Genomic DNA, 22,217 nt, shown 5'->3' with positions numbered 1-22,217 from the left:
CGCGCAGAAAAATGGAGGGCGAGAGATTGCCTGAGCTGGTTGTGGTTCGTCATTGGTGAAGCTTCATGTTATTTACAGCAAGAGCTGTTGAAGAATAGGGAAGTAATTGCGCGTGAATTTGTAACACTAATTTTGTAACTTGGGATTGTCAGTTTTGACCTCAGTGTGATTTGACATAAGTTAACATTTAGCTTGTAAATATGAAGTAAATACGTATTTTATTACAGCAGCAGACGCTTTACAATTGGCCGACCATATGAGATTTAGCGATTATTATTTTCACCATCGGAGGTCGCCGTGAGCTACATACGTGATGGAGAACATTAACTTGGCAGGACATAAGCTGACTGCATTTAAAGCTTTCAAGGTAGTCACAAACTAATCATTCTTGCCAAAATAAGGGAATATGGTTAGTGTGGAGTCTAAATAGCAAGGTCTGGATAGTTTGCGGAATTGTTTTGACCTTGATTTTAAACCTTTCCGAAAGCTCGAAGCACATGCTTTCTGTTCAAAGTCATAATTTTGTTATGAAACTTGTTTTGTTTGCAACTTCAGAAATATGTGTTTAACGTGACAGTTGTGTGTTATAAAACCGTCACTGATCCGCAAACAATTATGGTAGGCTGTTAATTGCTATTGTGAATTGGTTATAAAGTACTGGCAACAATTAAAATCCATCACATACTTATATTTGAATAATATATATTGGTTATATATGATAATATAAAATATTGGTTTCCATTTCAGAAATAATAAGACCAAACAAAGAAGTCACTTTAATGAAATGGTCATCCTAAACGGCCATATCTGAAGCGCTTTTGTTCTCTATATTGTAACATTGAGGTAAAGTTGGTTTATTCACACATTCAGACTTTATACATAATAATATCATTTCAGAAAAGAATTATTTGCAAATTCTAAATAGTGAAACCATATTTGCAGCCAATGGCTATCAAACTAAAACTGTTTACAGTCAATTAAATAGTGCTAATGTTGTTTTCAAGTCATACTTGCATCTGATTTCAGACCGAATATTCAAAGCATCATGGTAAACAATATATCACTGAACGAATGTGCGAATATAAAACCAACTTTACCTCAATTATTGGAACGATCAAAGACAGTCCAGTTTGTGTCAGTGACTTAATACAGACATACATTTTACACATGTACTTGTCCAAAAACAAAGAAAGTTTCTTTGTAAAATTAAGTAAGCAGATACTAGGAGTCGTTATTGCAGTGATAATATGTTTCTTACTGGTTACATGTTTAGCAACAAATCTTTTTTAACCTATAACCGAGGCTGCGTGAAAGACTCCATTATGGTCATAATCTAGGATTAATCACTGCAATAAAGATCTAATCATTAACTGTAAAATTTGCTTATTTAAATTCACTCCTTTTGACCTGGCAGTATACGTCAATAAATGTCAGTGTAGTGCAATAAATGGCAGCACATGTTTTTACTAAACAAACAGAATAAAACATGGCAAAGGCACTGGCGGTTGAAACACTGAAACACAGAGTTAATACATTTACCTATACTTTGGCATATACTTTGAGATATACTTTTACATACCTGTGAAAGTATATCCCATTTATTTTGGAATTTAAATATACTGCAACAGCTCTGTAAACTTGTTGATTATTACCATGACTGGTGACACAGTGTCTGGAGTGGTCAAATGTGGCATCTACTTATAAATATTTGATTCTGTCTATTTGAAATGACATGAAACATATTCCTTATTGGCTGCTGTCTCTGTGGATTCGCTGTTAGCATTGTGTAGCTTATTTTTGGTGATGCCTTTACAATATTTGATGTGGTAACACACTTATTGTTGTGCTTTCCAGAAAAAACTCCAGCAGAATTCGTATTTGAACAGCAGAAGAATACTCTGATGTTATAAACGTCAGCATAGAAACACTTAATCAGTGATGCTCAAGCTTCTTTTTTGGGTGAAGAGGTAAGACACTTAATTTCTTCATTCATTAATTGTAAACTTCTCTCTAAAACTCACTAGTATCAGTGTAATTTGTATAAAGTTACGGTTATGTTTAGTGGATTTTCATTTTAAACACACAACATTTGCTACGATTAAGCCAGGCATCTGTTTTTAAAAATGCTGGGTTAAGTTAGTAGTCAACCATTGAAGTGGGTCAAAAAGTTTTTAAAATTGTCCTAGTATATCAGTAGTATAAATCGTTTTAGCTCAACTTTGATGAAAGGTTTTGATCCACTTCAAATATTGAGTACACTACCTGACAAAAGTCTTGTTGCCTATACAAGTTTTAGGAACAACAGATAATAGCTTGATTTCTAGTTGATGATTTGGTATCAGAAGTGGCTTTTAAGAAAGGCAAAAGCCTCTAGATTACGCTCATTTTACCAGAATAAAATATTATCATGCCTTGATTTTTAATTATTTAATTAGGACAGTAAGGTCTGACTTTACTTATACAAAAGTCTTGTCACTTAACAGAAATAATGTCCAGTATAGAATATAAAGTCATGGTGCAGTGGAAAAAGAATTAATATTGTGTATGATTCCTATGAGCTTGGACGACTGCATCCATACATCTCTGCAATGACTCAAATAACGTATTATATTAACGTATTATAAGTCATCTGGAATGTTAAAGAAAGCGTTCTTCCAGGACTCCCAAAGTTCATCAAGATTCACTGGATTCATTTTCAATGCCTCCTCCTTCATCTTACCCCAGATATGCTCAATAATGTTCATGTCTGGTGACTGGGCTGGCCAATCCAGGAGCACCTTGACCTTCTTTGCTTTCAGGAACTTTGATGTAGAGGCTAAAGTATGAGAAGGAGCACTATGCTGCTGAAGAATTTGCCCTCTCCTGTGGTTTGAAATGTAATGGGCAGCACAAATGTCTTGATACCTCAGGCTGTTGATGTTGCCATCCACTCTGCAGATCTCTCGCACACCCCCATACTCAATATAACCCTAAACCATGATTTTTGCTTCACCAAACTTGGCTGATTTCTATGAGAATCTTGGGTCCATGCGGGTTCCAATAGGTCTTCTGCAGTATTTGTGATGAATGGGATGCAGTTCAACAGATGATTCATCTAAAAAAATCTACCTTCTGCCACTTTCCCAAATGATCGACTAGAAGTCAAGTTATTATTTGTTGCTCTTACAACTGGGACTGACAACAAGACTTTTGTCAGGCAGGGCAGCGGTTCCCAACAGGGGGGTCCCGGCCCACAAGGGGGCCTCAGCAAGCTATGTGGGGGGTCACGTTATCTTTTAAAAAAATTAACGATAAATGAAATTAACGAAATGAACGATCATGTTGCCTTTGCTCATTTTATCCCCTGGCTGACCAAAAAATGGACAAATTTGTAAATTGTGCTCCACAAAAAAAAGACAGAGTCTCACTGATTCGCAGCTAGTAGTAAAGACTCAAGCATACAAGACCCTGGTGAGAAAGCTTCAAACATTTTGGGCCACAGTGCTAGCTATACTGGAAACACCAAGATAGTTACCCGAACTATAGTTTTATTTCATTTTCTCAAAGCAAAGAGTTCCTGATCCAGCCACAGTGCATTATCTGCGCCAAGGTTCTTGCTAACAAATCCATGAGACCCTCCAAATTAGTAAGACATTTGCAGATGACGTGTACCCAATACAAAAGGCCCACTGATGTTTTTCTTTTATATTTTACATTAGGCTATTATTTGTGGATAAACATAACTAGATATAATAACAAACTGTCTTTTTTTGACAGACCTACTGCAAACTTGTATGAGTGATAATATCATTAAATGTGGAGGGGGGCCTTACAATATTTTTCAGGGGAAAGGGGGCTCTCAGGCAAATAAACGTTGGGAACCACTGAGGTAGAATATATATATATATATAGAATATATATATAGAATATATATATATATATATATATATATATATATATATATATATATATATATATATATATATATATATATATATATATATATAATCACATCCGACAGCCGCACCATCAGCACTGGTGCCCCCCAGGGATGTGTTCTTTCTCCACTGCTCTTCTCCCTGTACACCAACGACTGCACTGCAAAAGACCCCTTCATCAAACTCATTAAGTTTGCAGACGACACTACTGTTATCGGCCTCATCCAGAACGGTGACGAATCTGCATACAGACAGGAGGTGGAGCGGCTGGCGTTATGGTGCAGATACAACAACCTGGAGCTGAACATGCTAAAAACAGTGGAGATGATAGTGGACTTCAGGAGAAACCCCCCTGCACTCCCCCCACTCACCATCATGAACAGCACTGTGGCTGCAGTAGAGTCATTCAGGTTCCTGGGCACCACCATCTCTCAGGATCTGAAGTGGGACACTCACATAGACTCTATTGTGAAGAAAGCCCAGCAGAGACTGTACTTCCTTCGTCAGCTGAGGAAGTTCAACCTGCCACAGGAGCTGCTCGTACAGTTCTACTCAGCTGTCATCCAATCCATCCTCTGCACTTCAATCACCGTCTGGTTCGGCTCAGCTGCCAAAACTGACCTCCGTAGACTACAGCGAATAGTCCGGACTGCTGAACGAATCACTGGCACTACCCTTCCTACACTTCAAGAACTGTACTCTTCCAGAGTGAGTAAAAGGGCTCGCAAAATCACTCTGGACGCCTCACACCCAGCACACTACCTGTTCGAACTGTTACCGTCTGGTCGGCGCTTCAGAGCACCGAGCACAAAAACAGCCAGACACAGGAAAAGTTTCTTTCCTCAGGCTGTCTACCTTATGAACAGTTAAATATTCCCCTACTGTGCAATAAATATGTGCAATACTTTCTCATACGCACTTGTACACAGCACCTTATATCAATGTACAATGCAATACTTTCTACATTCGCACTTGTACACAGCACCTTATAACCTGTATATTTATAACAATCTGTACATACAACTCAACATCCAGGTTTCTTGACTAACCGCATCTGTTTAATGTTCATCATTTTTTATTATTATTATTTTATTTTTTCAGATTTATTTTGTGTTGTCACATGTCACTTTATGTACACTGGAAGCTTCTGTAGCCAAAACAAATTCCTTGTGTGTGTGAAGCACACTTGGCAATAAAACCGATTCTGATTCTGATTCTGATTCTGATATATATATATATATATATATATATATATATATATATATATATATATATATATATATATATATATTCATTTATTTTATTTTAAATATTTGAACGTGTGTGTGTGTGTGTGTGTGCATTTATATTTACATAAACAATGCATGAACAAATGTTTTATGAATACGAACTTTTTTAAATGGGATAAGTAATGATTAATCGATAAACAGCAGTACTTAACATTTGTACCTCAAGGGTCCATAATAGTACCTTGGATGTACTAATACCTAAAAAATTTTCAGCAACTGTTATATACCTTTAAGGTGGCAGTATGGACCATTCAGCTCCAAATTTTGAAAAGGTACCCCATTTGACATGCTTTTGTTTCAATGAATGCCATGCCAAATTCTTACCTTGAAAACTGTTGAGGATGGTAAAAACATACAGCGCTGGGAGACTCAGAGGTCCATGCGTTGAGAAGGCCAGACCCCACGGCACTCCCAGAACAAAGCAGAGCCCCAGCAGAGACACGCAGTCTTTCCATGCCCTCTTCTGATGGTCTATTTGTACATTCTGCAGTCTTAACTGACGCATCTTTACCACAACCACTGCCAGCATAGCCATGTTGAAGAGCAGCACCAGCCCCAGATAGCCATTTACTGTAATGTAGATTACTGTCTTTGTGGTCACCCAGCATCTAGATAGTAAAAAGCCAGTGGAAGGATCTGTTACAGGTCTGATAAATGATGTAACAGTTGAGCTCTGATAAACTCTATACAGTTGATGTCAGAATTGTTAGCCCTCCTAAATTATTAGCCCCCCTGTATATTTTCAGTTTAACGGAAAGAAGATTAAGAACACATTTGTAAACATATTAGTTTGTTCTGTAGAGAATCGAAAAAAGGGGGCTAATAATATTAACCTTAAAAGGGTTTTTAAAAAATGAAAAGCTGCTTTTATTCTAGCCAAAATAAAACAAGTAAAACTTTCTCCAGAAGAAAACATATTTTAGGAAATACTGTAAAAAATTCCTTGCTCTGTTAAGCATCATTTGGGAAATATTTGAAAAGAAAACAAAATTCACAGGAGGGCAAATAATTATGACTTCAGCTGTATATGCGGTGCACAGTAGTTTGAAGAGTTTAAACTTACAGCGATGTGGCTGTTGAATTTTCTTGATCCTTGTAGAAGGTATATTTTCCATACACTTTAGTCACGCCGCATATCATCACTGTAATGGTGGGTATACCTTTGATAAATAATTAATACAACAGATATATTTTATGATACACATTTCAAGGCTTGCCATTGAAGTATTAGTTAAGCCATTACTCGTTCAGATCCCCTAAGACCTTTGTACATCTTCAGAACACAAATTAAGAAATTTTAGATGAAATCCGAGAGCTCTCTCATCCTCTGTAGACAACAAAGGTCAAAAGACGTTTGAAATCCCAGAAAAAGTTGGTGCCAATATATTTGTGGTGAGTAGGGGTGTCAAAATTAATTGTTAATTCAGTGCATCACAACGCTGACAATTCGGTATCGGTTCACTAATAATCATAACCAGTTATTGTGTACTGAGATCATTTATCTCATATGCGCTATGTCGCGGTAGTTTACTATGGCGAGGGAGGCGAGTGTGAGTATTTAAAACACTCAGTGCGTTCACTGTCTATAACTGACACTTACAGCAGAAGCCTTGTAGCACTGTTGTGGAGAAACTGAAAGTACACTTTATTTCTCTCTCTCTCGCTGTGGACCTTTGACCTACTGTCGTGAGGTAAAGTTTCCTCACCTCTCGGTTGTTACAGCGATACTTGTGGTTCCAGACGAGCACGTGTCTGCAGAGCAAGTTTTCTCCTCAGCGTCTATCATGGATCAGCTGTGATGGACGGCGCTGCCGTTTATCAGTATCACTCAGTGGTGAACAGCGCCAGAGCATTAGAGCCAATCGCAGCCCTTTTTGTTGAGAACGTGACCAAAAAAGAAAGAAAGGACTCGCTAGACAAGACTCAGAAAGTGAGCGGGATATTTATATTTGTTTATTTGCTATAAATGCTTGTGTTGTTCTGTGCATGTACTGTGTCTTTAAATGTACAGTTTCTATATCTGACTGCTTTTATTAAAAGACAAATTGTATTATAAATAATATATAAATATATTTATAAATTTTAATACAAGAATTGCTGTGCTGTGAAGAAAATATAAAACTGTCTATGGAAAGCATCGTCAATGCACCGTGATGTACCGAGATATCGAATTGAACCAAATCGATGGCATGATAATCGTAACTGAACCGTGAGACCAGTGTATGTTTACACCTCTAGTGGTTAGTGCAAATTCATTTTAACCCTTGAACTCTTTCTGCTTCCCACACTTTCCTGTCTATTGATCTTATTTTGCAATGCGGAAGTGTGCTCGTTTTTGTGATTGTTTCAGAACTTCGAATTCAGTTGCCTATGGGAGAAATGACTAGGAATTATAAAAACGGTCAAACTACTTGCTCTACAAACAAGTGTGTTTATGACTTCCACATAAAAAGAAGGATAATATAATAAGAAAATATCAGTTTGCAACATCAAGAAGCATAACGAGTAGGGATGGCTGAAGTGAAACTGACGTTTCGACACAGTGTCGAGATCCCGAAGCGCAAGTGTTTCGAAACACTGTACCGAAGCATGATCCGAAACACTCAGGTCACGTGACTAAAGTGTTTCGAAACAGCTGGTCACGTGACTAAAGCGATTCAAAGCATTGATCAGTTCAGAACCGTTTCGAGAATTGGAGAATCTGCATTTGACTGACAGGGTCAGTTATAAATTTCTATCTCGTATGGCCTAGTGGACCCTCCATGTGCGTGTTGTTACAGGCTTCAAATGACATTTGGGGTCGATTCCCGACTTGTACATATGCTCCAAAATCATGATTTTATGTATTTTAATCATGTTACTGTTATGGTGTACTCTACATAGGATACAGCTACAGATACGCAATCAATTTAGAGCATAATTTTTGTAAATGTAAAACAATAATTAATATTTTTACAGTACTGTGATGGTTGGGTTTAGGGTTGGGGTAGACGTTCATAAAATACAATAAATGGGAAATTTAATGAATAATATAAATAATTCTTGTTAACTTCTGTCCACAACTGTATATAATCTACCAACAGCCCTGTTTTATGACCAAAACAAGTCATATTTATTCACAAAGTGTTTATTCGGATGTCAGACCAATGTTGAAACAGAACGATGCACGAACAAAGAATCTCAAACTGATATTAAAGCATTCAAAACAGCTATATCAGCCTGGATTCGAACCAACAATGCCCGCATGGTAGTCAGGAACCCTAACCACTCCACTATATCACTTGTGGGTGCATTGTTACAAAGTGGGGTTTAATACCTCAATCTGCTCAATTGTGCTTTGCTGAAGCTGTTCCAGTGCAATATATATAAAAAATGACCACTAGGTGTCACCGTAGAGTGGGGTTTCGAAACGTTTCGAAGCTTCGACACATTTGCATTTATTTGCGTTTATTTGCGTTTATTTATTAACCGTTTCATTGCTTCATGAAGCCTCGCTTTGCCCACCACTAATAACGAGCGTTTTTTAACACCTAAAAATTTATGGAAGTGAATGAGACCGGAAGTCTCAAGCCAAAAAGATTCAAATGGCTGCGCTCACTCATGTGTAGAATAAGGTCATTAATATCCATTATCCTATCAGATTAAAAAGATAAAAAAACCATCCAAGATAATTATATAGATGAAAAACATTCCATGTAACTTTACTTGTGGCTCAACTATTATTATATGAAGCTCCGAGAACACTTTTTTTGTGCAAAGTGTAAAAGCAATGCTATTTTATTCTCTCCCACATCAGGTCAGTGTGTGTGCGTGTTTACTATATGCGCAACATATTTTCCATAAGGCTCAATTCAACACACAAGCATCGTATTTCCTGTAGTAAACAAGCACCCTGCAATCATTGACGAACAAAGTTGTTTTTATCGTTTTTTTTGTGCACAAAAGTGTTTTGGAGTATTATAGTTGAACCACAGAAGTCACAAGGTTGTGACAATGCTATTGGTTTGTTTTCAGGACTTCAAATGTCTCGGGACGGTTGCTGTGTATAAAGTGTCAGAGAGCTCTTGCATTTCATCTAAAATATCTTCATTTGTGTTCAGAAGATGAATGAAGGTCTCAGGAGATTGGAACGACATGAGAGTGAGTAATTATTAACAGAGTTTTTGTTTTTGGGTGAACTTCTTACAAGTAAATCAGTGATTGTTATAATTTAAACATTAGTGTAATGCCACCTTGTTAGCCTTTTTAAAGTAGTTTTATAAGTGTTTGGTGAAGCGTTTGGTGAAAGATTTTGCTGGCGTTTTGGATGAATGACTTGATTTGAATATGTTTTTAGTGCATTTTGAATGTCAGATGAACTGCTGTGCTAAACATACAGCCAGGAAGGAAAGATATTTGCAGTGATAAATATCCTGTCGATTGCGAAATGAGCAAAGGGTAACTGTTTTAGCATGTGCGCCAAACAAAAGGGTGCAAAAAAGAAAGAAGACTGAACACGTGTCGATTTTTATGGCACTTTTTTTTTACATCTTGGCACTATTGGCGTGGCAAGCAAGGGTGCAATTCTGGTCTGAGAGGTGGGGCGGACCAAATCTGAGTGATGGTGATACTGTAGTTGTGGAATGTTGGTGATAGTTGTAGAAATGTGCAGCAATGTTGAGTAATTGTGTGCAGAAAAGCCTAGATTTCAATTTTATTTGACATTTTATCATAACATATACAGTGTATTTTTAAAATGAGATCAAATGAAAGAATATAATTTTTGGGAAATAACGTGAAGAGTTTATTTAATTGTTTTTAAGAGTAAAAGAACAACTTTGGATATAACTTTGGACGCGGGGAAAGGTGACTGATCTTTAAAGAATGCCACTATCATTATCAGTGGTGGGAGCGGGCTATATATCCAGGGTCTTCAGGATTTCACACTACCTCAGCTTGCTAAATTATTTTTATATTATTTTATTGGGACAATGTATCTCCCTAAATCATTAATTCTTCTTAAAATGTTTATATTAAATGCCTAAAAATAATATATATATAGACTTGCAAACATAAGTGAAAAGTGAGATCCTCTTCCACTCGCATTGTAGCCTTCCCTCCCTTTCAAAGGTACTCGTAAAGGTAGTCAAGGCTACTTTTTATGTTATGTAAATATTAGGCCTGCTTGAGTTTTATTTTTTAATCGCCATAAGGACGTGTTATAAGGTACGGGAGTATGCTGGAAGAAAAGGAGCGAGTCAGACATACTTTTTAAAAAAACGTTTTTTTGTTAGAAAAATCTTTTTTGTAAACAGATTTGGTTTGGTATAATCTTTCTAGGCCTATTTAGTGTATTTTTGTTCAGGTATCAACAAGAACAACAAAACATTTGAGGTGAGTTATTCAAGACTTGCTTCTAAAACAAAAAGGCCAAGACTTATTGTCAGGATTTGTTTAAATAATTAAATAAGCTATAACCGTGTAAATCAGTTAACATTAGCATGGGCTTATATTCTATTATCATTTTAAAAGGCAAAACAATACTGATATTATCATTAAAGTGTTTTATTTTTCTGTCTTGTAATAGGCAGAGGTTAAACTAAATATTGTTCAGCAAAGCAGCATATAACCTAACCTCATTTAACCATAAGACATCCGCTGCAAATTCACTCATGCACAAATTTATAACACTGCAAACCTGACATTGCAGGCTGACTTTGCAAATGCCACCAATTAGGTTATTTGTTTTAACAAATCGTATTAGTTAAATGTCAGAATCCTGTTTGTTTTTTTACATCAAAATTTCATATTCACTTATGTAAGTTTTCTTGAAAACTTACATAAGTGAATATGACTATATTACACTATATTACGACTGACTATATTACAATAACGTCAATTCCAATTCAGTTTCTAATGACACTATCACGTCTTTTTCAAGAAAACAGCTGCTTTAGAACTTTAAATGTTCAACAACCCTAACAGTATTATATGTCTTAACATAAAAACTGAAGAAATAATAATTACTCCGGTGAGGTTCGAACACGGGTCGGCGGTGTCGTAATGCAACATGCTGACCACTGGACCACATGTTGTGCTGTTACGAACAGAATAAAAGCTTATGCTCAAATAAAGTTATGTCAGACTGATTTACGTTAGATTTATCAATGCAGTGAATCATCTGATTTTCATTGAGCAGGTGTAATATTCATTAATATTAATTATTCAAATTCTTATTTTCACTAAGGTGCCGCTTTGGGGTCGATTTATGGTACATCATCATTAACCTGCAGGCTGCATTCTGCTCACGGGGCTGCGAGAAAATAAATAATAAGAGCGAATCTGCGTCAAAATAATGAGTAAAGAGTGAGGCTATGGTCAAATAATAAATAAATGAAAAAAGTGCGACTGCTGAGAGTGCGAGCAGCTAGGGACACCGGCCCTCGCGGCCAAAAAACGGATCGGCCCACCGGGATTTATCCCGGTCATCCCGATTAGCCAATCCGGGCCTGTGCTAACGATATATCTAAAAAAGCGAGGGGGACATGTCCCCCCTATCTCCCCCCCCCCTCCCCCCCTGGTGGCAAGGAACTATACTCTCATTCTGGCGTAATAATCAAGAAACTTTACTGCCGTACCATGGCTGCAGCAGGTGCAAGGATATTACACAGCACCTGAAAGTAGTTCCCAGCTAGGTAGTATTATTGCTCCTGGTGCAGCCATGCTACAGCAGCAAAGTTCCTTGATTATTACAAGTAATAGGAATATAGTTCTTAGACCAATCAGCCTATAAAATAGCAACTTTTCATTTTCCGTCAGTCCTAGTATACACAATCAAAGACTATAGAATACACAAAACATGTCACTTGTGTAGTTTTGAATGGGGAAAAGTGTAACAATTAATATGGCAAGTGAAGGCCCGCCTACTAGTACAGGAGCCATTTAGCGATTGCTATAGACTGACGTTTCTCTGGGAGAGAAGCTCAGATCAGACCGGAAGCCAATGCGGAAGTAACTAAAACTGCAATTCATCAACTCGCCTTTGGGGGCTGGCTCCAGGAAATCTAAATGATTTCTGACTGCAATGGTAAATTGGCATTTTTTACAGCTGATAAAAACATGTTTACAGCCTGATACAAAAGCTGCTTTCAGTGCATATAGCTAATATTACCCTTCATGACAACTGTGAGGGGGTGAATTTTTTTATAACTCATCCATTTTGTTTATATTAATTTATATTAAGGCTGCATAATTAAGGACGTGGCCACTTGAGTGACAGCTAGGTCTCGCTGCTCGCTGTTTCGTTACTGATTCCGGCTGATTAGCCGCTGAGCTCGGCATATACATCGTATTTTTGTTTTGTTTAATGTTTCTTTACACAGTCAGTTGCCTTTTGGAATTAGTTCCTGCAATTATCAGATACTATAGCGTGCTGTGTGCACTTAATTGTGCTCACAAACCATTCAAGTTGCCTCCATTTCCCAGGTGAGTGAAATTATATACTTATATACCATCTCTATAAATGTATTTGTTTTACTTAGATCATTTATATTTAATTTATGCACTTCAGAAACTGACAGATTGATTAGCTGTAGGCTCTAGAACAGTCATCTGAAACACTGTCATACAGTGTTATGCCGGGATTTCATAAATAGCCTTGGATTTACTAACAGACTACATTTTAGGTGTTTGGAAGTAATTTTTTCTCCTGTAGAAAAACGTCATAAGAACAATGTTTCATGGCTCAATGTGTTACAACACTGTTTTCAAAAGTCTAAATACTTGAATTGATATTGAAAATTGATATAGTCTACAACCAAGCACATGTGGTCACAGGTAATGAAGTATTAAGCATTTCTCCCGAAGAAAAGTCTGTCTAAGCAAAATGCTAGCAGGCATCTGTAGCTCTGCTCACGCTCTGCCACTTTGCCCTTGTTTGGTATCCCGCAGTCGGTGCAATGACGTGCGAACAAAATGGCGACAGTTAGCCACGCCTACTTGTAGCTTCTTCTGCATTATCCAGAGGACGATAATGTGTAACACGGCAATAAATAAGGTTGGTGTTGTGATCTAGTTTCTTTCGAGTGCGCATGCGCATAAGCTTTGGCAACCTGAAAAAATGCAGATCTTGTTTGATTCAAACGTTTAGAAACGAAACTTATGAGACATACTTATGAGACAACTTATTTTGCTGTTTAATTTCATTGGTGATTCCAAATATGTAATGGAATTGTAAGCTTGGCAAAACAGTTTTGGAGAATTTGATGTTTCCCCACTCAGACAGAATTGCTGAGCATACTGCCAGAGAGACGTTTCAAAATGGCCGCCAAGCAAAACGGCTTGCCTTAAAGGGACTTTGTCACAATGTAAGTACAAAAGTCAAGCTTGAAATGGGAAAATTATTTTTTTGATGCTAATGGTCTAATCTGATTCAAAGATTTATGATAAGCTAAGCTAAAAGTGCTCCTGCCAGACTCGGAGATTGTGTGAATGGATTAAATTGGTAAGACTACAGTTTATCTCTAGGGGAGTTGTAAAAAAAAAGTGGAGTGTGGCAACTGCTGTGAAATTCATTACGTGAAACTAAACTCACCCCATCCTACGAGACTTAGTTTAAGCAGGTATCTCTTGATGTAGATGTTAAAGACCCGCACCAGCAACAGGTACAGATGGAAGCCTTCAATGGCCGTCCAGGTGAAGGTGGCTAAAAGGCACCAGTGCAGAAGAAGGCCTATAGTCTGACACACTGAATCAGTGTCACTATGGCCTGAAAACCACACACTGCACAAGAACAAGATGTGCAGCAAGAATAAGCAACCGGAGAGCTGCACATGGATGACGAGTGAATGCTCGCATTGTTTCTTCCTGTGGGGAGGACGGTAGCAGAAGTTATCTTTTAAATCTAGACCATTGAGCGTTCTGAAACTGGACGGTTTCGTAAGAAATCTTTTAGCAGCTTACCTCTGGCACAGAAACAAGACGATTATGAGGGCTGTGAATGCTATAGAAAGGGCAGAGCCAACATATGAAATGTAGTTGAGATGGATAATATGAGACTCCTCTGGAATTTGAGGACTCTGTCAGAAAAATTCATGTCAAATAGGCACAAATAAATAAGTCAGCCAAGATTAGGTTAAAAATGTAAAAGTCCAAAAACATGGCTAAAGGCTAAACTTACAATGAGGACTGCGAAAAAGCTTAGATGGTTACAGCTGCACACAAAGTCTCCATTGTCGATACTAGTCTTACAGCCATCTGTACTCCAGTTTCCTGAAAAAGATATGAAAATGTCTACAATAAAGCACAAGGTAGCCTATAATTATTGACACTGCACTGTGGAAAATGCTGGGTTGCGACATAATACCTTCATGTCGTCCCAACCCAAATTGATTAAGTTAACTTTATTGATTTGACAAATTTACTAACCCAGGCATAAATCCATCTTACATAAATCCACCAGAGGCCACTGTCGACTGACTGACTGACCAACCCCCCGCCCACCCATCTCCCCTAACCCCAACTGATAGTGTTTTCTAAAGCAATCCCGAAAAGCCACCTGATTTTTACCACGTTCTCATCCTGTTATTTAATGTTAATTTCATTTTCTGCTTTTTGTTTTTGTTTTACTTGCTTTCTGGAACCTTCTTCACCTCGAACCCTCGAACACCTTTGTTGCGATCAACTACGCTCTGCGTCTCAAGGCCGCCGACGTATGCAGCGAGCCACTTGGCAAACTGTTAACAGTGGTAACTCAGAGGTAAGGCGTCAGCTGGTAGCGCGAAAAGAAACAGAAGCTGTCAGCGGTGTCATACCGCCCCGTAGCATTCGTTTTAAAGACGGAATTCCGCAATACATACCTCTGGCTACATAATGCATGCTCTCCAGAAATACATATGAGGGTACGTTTTCACAATGAGCCTGTGTTGCAAAAAAACCCCTCAAGAATTGTGTTCATTTAGCTCATTGATAAGTAGTTCGAACAAGCAGCAGAAATATTTTTAAGTGTTTTACTCTCGTTACATCCCTTACAATGAAGTTTATTCTTTGTGTGTGTAGAATTATTAGACTTCTATCAAACAAAAAATAAGAAATTGTACTTCCAGTCTACTTGTTATCAACTTCCCTTAAATGTACTTATGTGAAAAAGATATGTTTTATTACATTATGTGTTTTATTTATGTCTATCAAACTAAAAATAAAGTATACTTTCAGTTCACTTTTTAGCTACTCCTTAGACCCATGCAAGCGTTTTTTGTTTTTAAAAGATGTCAAATAGATGTCTAATAGACATCTAAACATAGTCGTTTGGGCTAAAACAAGACTAAATTTGGGCTGTCAGTGAAAATCTAATAGATGTAGTCTATCTGACTAGTCATCAAATAAACAAATAAGATCACTACACATATAAAGTCTGTCTAATCTGTCTATTTGACGTCTAGTTTTGGGCTATTCTTAGATTCTCTTTCTCTGACAGCTCAAGTTTAGCCTTGTTTAAGCCAAGCTGTCTACGTTTAGATGTCTAATAGACATCTATTAAACAAAATTGTTTGCTGGGGATTTATATTTAATATTGCAATTATGAATACTTGACTTATAGTATATTTGACCTATACTTGTTCATTGACATACCTAAATGTATCATTAAATATTCTAAGTATGCTGTGGTTTGTAGTTGTTTTCACTCTTTTGATCTAGTGGCCAATTAAATATTGTTTTCACATAATTCTACATACTATTACATAGGCTTAACACTAATCTAAACTAAACTGCATGTTTGAGCTGTCCAAGCTGAGAATAACTTGACAGATATAACTCGGAAGGCACTCATCTTAAAATATATCATGGTTTTGTATTAAGATGCACACTAGTAATGTGTTTCTTGCAGCCAGACCAATTGTCAGTATAGGCCTACTTCAAATGTGTTAATGATTAGCTAACTTTGCTAAATAAATTAGAAAAATGTAAAATATGCTTTAAGTATATGCCTGTCAGAGTTCATTACATGTTTGATCAGTGATATTAAAGTGTAGTTTATTTGTGTTAAAAGTACAGTTGAAGTCAGAATTATTAGCGCCCCTGAATTATTAGCCACCTTGTTTATTTTTTTGTTTTCCTTGTTTATTAATTTCTGTTTTACGGAGAGATTTTTTTCAGCACATTTCTAAACATAATAGTTTTAATAACTCATTTCTAATAACTGATTTATTTTATCTTTGCCATGATGACAGTAAATAATATTTGACTAGATATTTTTCAAGACACTTCTATACAGCGTAATGTGACATTTAAAGGCTTAACTAGGTTAATTAGGTTAACTAGGCAGGTTAGGGTAATTAGACAGGTTATTGTATAATGATGGTTTGTTCTGTAGACTATGAAAAAAAATAGTTTAAAGGGGCTATAAATTTTGACCTTAAAATGGGTATTAAAAAATTAAAAACTGCTTTTATTCTAGCCAAAATAAAACAAATAAGACTTTCTCCAGAAAAAAAATATTATCAGACATACTGTGAAAATTTCCTTGATCTGTTAAACATCATTTGGGAAATATTAAAATTTTTTAAAAAATTAAAACAATCAAAGGGGGCCTAATAATTCTGACTTCAACTGTATATGAAGAGTTTATTTGCAAAAATAACTCAATTTTTTGTCATTTTGAGAAATCATGTTTTTATGTTGTGCATTGAAGAAAGTATATGCAAATTACATACGGAAATTACTAAAACCGGAGATTTGTAGCATATTTAAGTGTTTAATTACAAAATAAAATAGATTTATGAAAAAAGGCTGTGAAAAATCATTTAAAAATGAAACACTTGATTTATCAATGGGTGGAAACATAATCAACAGATATAGTACTATATTCTAACTCATTATTTGCATTGAACAGGGCTTCCTGTATAAAATTTGTAAAAATAATATACTAAATGAACAAAAAAGAAACAAGTAAAAAATGTATAGATATCTACTCATGTAGAGTAAGAGTAGAGGTGAACAAGGCTCAGAGAAAAGCTGTTGCTATCAAAAATTGTTTACTTCACGTTTAACAGTGAAGGGATTGATCCAATAGGCCTGTTCATGGAAGGTGTGCAAAGAAGGTTCATGCTTACTTGTTACTTTTAAAACACAAAAATACAAAGTAAACTTATTTTGACACGTTGATACGTACGCTGTATTATGTAGTTCCCCTTCGGATGGGGAACTCCAATGCTATGTGGAAACTTCCACTATGGGGATTTCGTCAGAATCCAATCATCTGAAAGAGTATAAAAACGGGCCAATGAAATGCCAATGAGTTGGCAGCGTCAGCGTGCACAGCTGGCGTCAATGACAATCAGTCATGCTATAAAGACGCAGCCAGTGCCATGCTCGACATCCTTTCGCTTTCAGAGCCTTTCACGAAGCTTCTGAGAGAGTCTTTGAGGGTATCTCCAACCTGTGTCTACAGAGAGAGATCGAGAAGCAGCTTCTCCCGGTCCAGAGCGCGTATACGCAGTGGCAGATGGTCGAGCTGGGTATTTCTCCCTTGCCTGGCGTCCTTTGGGTCCGGTCCTCCAAGAGCGGTTTGTATATAGGAAAAAAGCTTTCCTAAAAGAGCAACACGGTCGTGCAGCGCGTCTTTTTCAAGACGTCACTCCGACCGTGCGTTTCTGGATGCGGTGGTTTCCTATCCCCGGATGATGGGCACGAGCACAGCGTTTCATGTCTGGGGGTCCAGCATGTTAATGCGGTGCTCGCGGGCAGTATATGCCATCACTGATGTCATGTCTGTTGCGCAGTTAAGATCGCGGCTCGCTCTTGCAAAAGAGCCACCCACCCCAGTTGTCCCCCGCATTGCGGTTGGCACTCGGGCAGATCTGAGGGTTTCAGTGAGAGTAAATCCGCCGCCCCCGGGCCGTGGACCTCTCGCTCCTCCACGCGCTCCATCCAAGCTTCAGGTGAAGAGAAGCGCTCCGTCCTTGGATGGTCGCTCTCTCACCTGATGACACCGGGGGTCAGATGTCCATCGCTGCATCGGAGGATGGGCTGTCATTGTCTGATGAGGATGCGAGCCCGCTCGCTCCCTCCCTCCGGGGTGGAGAGCGCGGCGTTAGCATCTAAAAAGCAGACGTGATGGCCGTGCTTTCTCGGGCTGCTTCGGCCGTGGGTCTGGTGATGGTTTATCCCCCAGCCCCACGGCCGGACCGACTAGATGGGTGTATGTGGAGGATATAAGGAGGCAAGACCTTCAAAGCCTCCCGTCCCCTTCTTCCCGGAAGTGCACAGTAAACTCACGCTGTCCTGAGGGCACTTTTTTCTGCCCGATCTGCGTGCGCTTCCATCCTCACCATCCTTGGAGGTTGGGCTGTCAAGGTCTGACGAGGATTCGAACCCGCTCGCTCCCTTCGGGACTTTGAGCGCGGCGTCGAATCCAGAAGCAGACTTTGCGGCTGTGCTTCCCCAGGCTGCTTCGGCCGTGGCTCTGGAGATGGTTTATCCCCCAGCTCCGCGGCCGGACCGATTAGAGGGGTGTGATGTGGAGGATGAAGGCGAGACCTTCTAAGCCTCCCCATCCCCTTCTTCCTGGATGGGCACAGTAGGCTCACGCAGTGTGCTGCGTGCGCCTTCCCCCTCACCGTGCACGCTATGGCCACCTACCAGCGCTACCAAGCGCAGGCGCTGGCCCGGCTGCGCGAGGATGGTTCTGACCCAGGACTGAGCATGCGCTCCGCACCGCAACCGACTATGCTCTTACAAAAAAAAAAAAAAAAAAAAAAGTCGGCTGTGTGTGCCCTGGGAAGGACGATGATCACATCCGTGATCGAGGAATGCCACCTCAGGCTAAACCTGGTGATGTGCGTGACATTGACAGAGTTAGCTTTCTTAACTCACCCATTTCCCAGGCTGGTCTGTTCGGCGACACTGGCAGTGAATTCGCCCAGGAATTCACGCCGGTGAAAGAGCAGTCGGAGGCGATGGGCGAGGTCTCTATCGGCGGGATTGTATGACCGCTCCCCCCCGCCGAGCCATCCACATCCGCTGCTTTTTCGCCGAGGACGCCCGCCCGCAGCTTTGCTTCGCCGCCCCGCCTGCGCCCCCGGCCACGCGGCTGCGCCGAGCATCGCACAGGCAACCAGCGTCCCCCGCCCAGGGCGCCGCTAAGTTCGGTAAAACGGACCGCGAAGCGTCCCTGAGGCGGGCCATCTGGGGAGGAGGGAATTTGCTCTTTCCCCGCTGGAGGGCGGGGCACGTTATTTAAAGGCGTAAAAAAAAAAAAAAAAAAAACGCCATCAGAATCCTCAGTGAAAGAGCACTTTTCCCCTCCTCCGGATGTGACAGCCCGAACACTGCCAGTCTGGGACGCTATGCCTTCCAGCTCGCAGGATCGGTGCATTTCGCCAATGGCTCATGGAGCACGAGAGAACGGTCTCCTTTCTCTCCACTCCCAGCCCCTCTCCTGGAGTTTGAGTGCGAGACGAGAACATCTCCTCTCCTGCTCTCCTGTGGGACCCCAGCGCTCCCCGGATGAGCCCACTCACTCCACGCTGCCCCGCCGCTGGCACGTCAGCGATCGTGCGGGTGGGACCATTTGCGGGGGCTCTGCCTGCCTGGTTAGCGCGGGCCAGCCCATCGCAATGGCTCATCCATACGACCAGACTCGGCTATCCGATTCAGTTCGCTAAACGGCCTCCCAGGTTCACGGGCGACCAGGGTCAGTCCTGCGTCCGCCCCTGTCTTGCGAGAGGAGATTGCTGTCCTCCTGGCGAAGGATGCAATCGAGCCGGCCCTCCAGCCGAGATGGAGCGCGGGTTTTACAGCCCGCACTTCATCGTGCCCCCCAAAAAAAAAAAAAAAAAAAGCGGTGGGCTATGGCCAATCCTATATCTGCACATTTTGAACCGCTGCCTTCACTGGCTGCGCTCCGAAATGCTTACGCAGATGCGCATCACGCGATGCGTTCGTCCTCAGGATTGGTTTGCAGCAATAGATCTGAAGGACGCGTATTTTCATATCTCCACACTTCCACGCCACCGGCAGTTTCTGCGGTTTGCGTTTGAAGGTCGAGCGTGGCAATACAAGGTCCTCCCCTTCGGGCTCTCTCTGTCTCCGCGAGTTTTCACCAAGCTCGCGGAGGGTGCCCTCGCGCCCCTTCGGCTCGCCGGCATCCGCACGCTCAATTATTTCGATGACTGGTTGATTTTTAGCCCACTCTCGGGAGCAATTGATTATGCACAGAGACAAGGTGCTCCGGCACCTCCGCCCGTTGGGGTTTCAGGTCAACCGAGAAAAGAGCAAGCTCGCCTCCGTGCAGAGCATCTCCTTTCTCTGGTCGGAGCTGGACTCGATCACTATGGAGGCGCGCCTCTCACGAGAGCGCGCCGAGGTAATGCTGAACTGTCTGAGAGAGTTCGACAGGAAAAAAAGTGGTCCCCCTGAAATTATTTCAGAGGCTCCTGGGGCATATGGCATCCGTAGCCGCGGCCACGCCGCTCGGATTGCTCCATATGAGACCACTACAGCATTGGCTTCACGATCGGGTCCCCAGACGCGCATGGCACGCGGGCACACACCGAGTGACTGTCACTGCGCTGTGTCACCGCACCCGCACCCCCTGGAAAGGACCCCTTCTTCCTACAGGCCAGTGTGCCCCTAGGTCAGGCGTCCAGGCAGGCTGTCGTTTCGGCAGATGCCTCCAGTATGGGGTGGGGGGCCGTGTGTAGCGGGCATGCTGCTGCGGACCTGTGGAGGGGAACCCAGCTGCATTGGCATATCAACTGCCTAGAGCTGTTGACAGTGTTTCTCGCTCTGCGCCGCTTTTTACCGGTGCTGAGGGAGCAACACGTGCTGGTCAGGACGGACAGCACGGCCGCGGTAGCGTATTCCATCCGGATGGGGGTATACGCTCCCGCTGCATGTCTCAGCTCGCTCGCCGTCTGCTCCTCTGGAGTCATACGCGGCTGAAGTCGCTGCTTGCTATTCACACCCCGGATGGGCTCAACCGTGCGGCCAACAGGCTCTCACGGCAGCTCCTTCCCCGGGAGAATGGCGACTCCACCCCGAGTCATGCGTAAGTATGCACTCCCCCCAGTGAGCCTACTCGCGCAGTTTCTGTGCAAGGTCAGGGAGGACGAGGGGCAGGTCTTGCTAGTTGCGCCCCTGGCCCAACCGGACCTGGATATCAGAACTCTCCCTCCTCGCGACGCCCCCCCTGGCGAGTCCCTTTGAGAGAGGACCTACTCTCTCAGGGACAGGGCACCATCTGGCACCCTCGCTTAGTTCTGTGGAACCTCCACGTAGGGTCCATAAGACGTGACGAGGAAGACTTAGGTAACCTACCGGTGGCGGTGGTTAATACCATCACTCAGGCTAGTGCACCCTCTACGAGGCATGCCTACGCCCTGGAGTGGAGTCTATTCACTGAGTGGTGCGCTTCTCGCCGAGAAGACCCCCGATCTTGCCAGATCAGTGTTGTGCTTTCTTTCCTTCAGGACAGGTGGAGCGAAGGCTGTCGCGCTCCACACTGAGGGTTTACGTGGCCACCATCTCCGCTCATCATGATGCGTGGATGGCGGCACCGTGGGGAGGCATAACCTCATCATCCAGTTCCTCAGAGGTGCGAGGCGGATGTTTTCCCCCGCCCCCCTCTCATACCCTCTTGAGATCTCGCGGTAGTGCTACGAGCCTACGTGGGGATCCCTTCGAACCACTCGACTCAGTATCCTTGAGATTTCTGTCCTTGAAGACAGCTCTGCTGGTCGTGTTGGCATCGGTTAAGAGGGTTAGGTACCTGGAGGCATTTTCGGTCAGTGACTCGTGCCTAGAATTCGGGCCGGCCTACTCTCACGTTGTCCTGAGACCCCGGCCCGGCTATGTGCCCAAGGTTCCTACCACGCCATTTAAGAATCAGGTAGTGAGCCTGCAAGCGCTGCCCGCGGAGGAGGCAGACCCAGCCCTTTCATTGTTGTGTCCTGTTCGCGCTTTGCGAATATATGGGGACCACACTCAGAGCCTTAGATTCTCTAACCAGCTCTTTGTCCATTACAGTGGTCGG

At 41.4% G+C, this 22,217-nt stretch overlaps 1 protein-coding gene across 1 annotated transcript in view; it reads right to left on the bottom strand.

The window, feature by feature from the left end:
- The window catches only part of adgrg3 (adhesion G protein-coupled receptor G3), a 35,297-nt gene that overhangs the window by 1,694 nt on the left and 11,386 nt on the right, over positions 1–22,217 (bottom strand). The window contains exons 7-11 of the mRNA XM_056462322.1: positions 14,364–14,455; positions 14,147–14,262; positions 13,779–14,050; positions 6,270–6,366; positions 5,531–5,814 (exon numbers count right to left, since the gene is read on the bottom strand). Of these exons, the coding sequence (XP_056318297.1) occupies positions 5,531–5,814; positions 6,270–6,366; positions 13,779–14,050; positions 14,147–14,262; positions 14,364–14,455 (861 nt within the window). The remainder of the gene's footprint in view (positions 1–5,530; positions 5,815–6,269; positions 6,367–13,778; positions 14,051–14,146; positions 14,263–14,363; positions 14,456–22,217) is intronic.

The sequence above is a fragment of the Danio aesculapii genome, chromosome 7 (assembly GCF_903798145.1).
Source record: "Danio aesculapii chromosome 7, fDanAes4.1, whole genome shotgun sequence".
In the NCBI taxonomy this organism is placed as follows: domain Eukaryota; kingdom Metazoa; phylum Chordata; class Actinopteri; order Cypriniformes; family Danionidae; genus Danio; species Danio aesculapii.
Note: the sequence above shows the minus strand (reverse complement) of the source record. Positions and strands in the feature narration are given on the sequence as shown.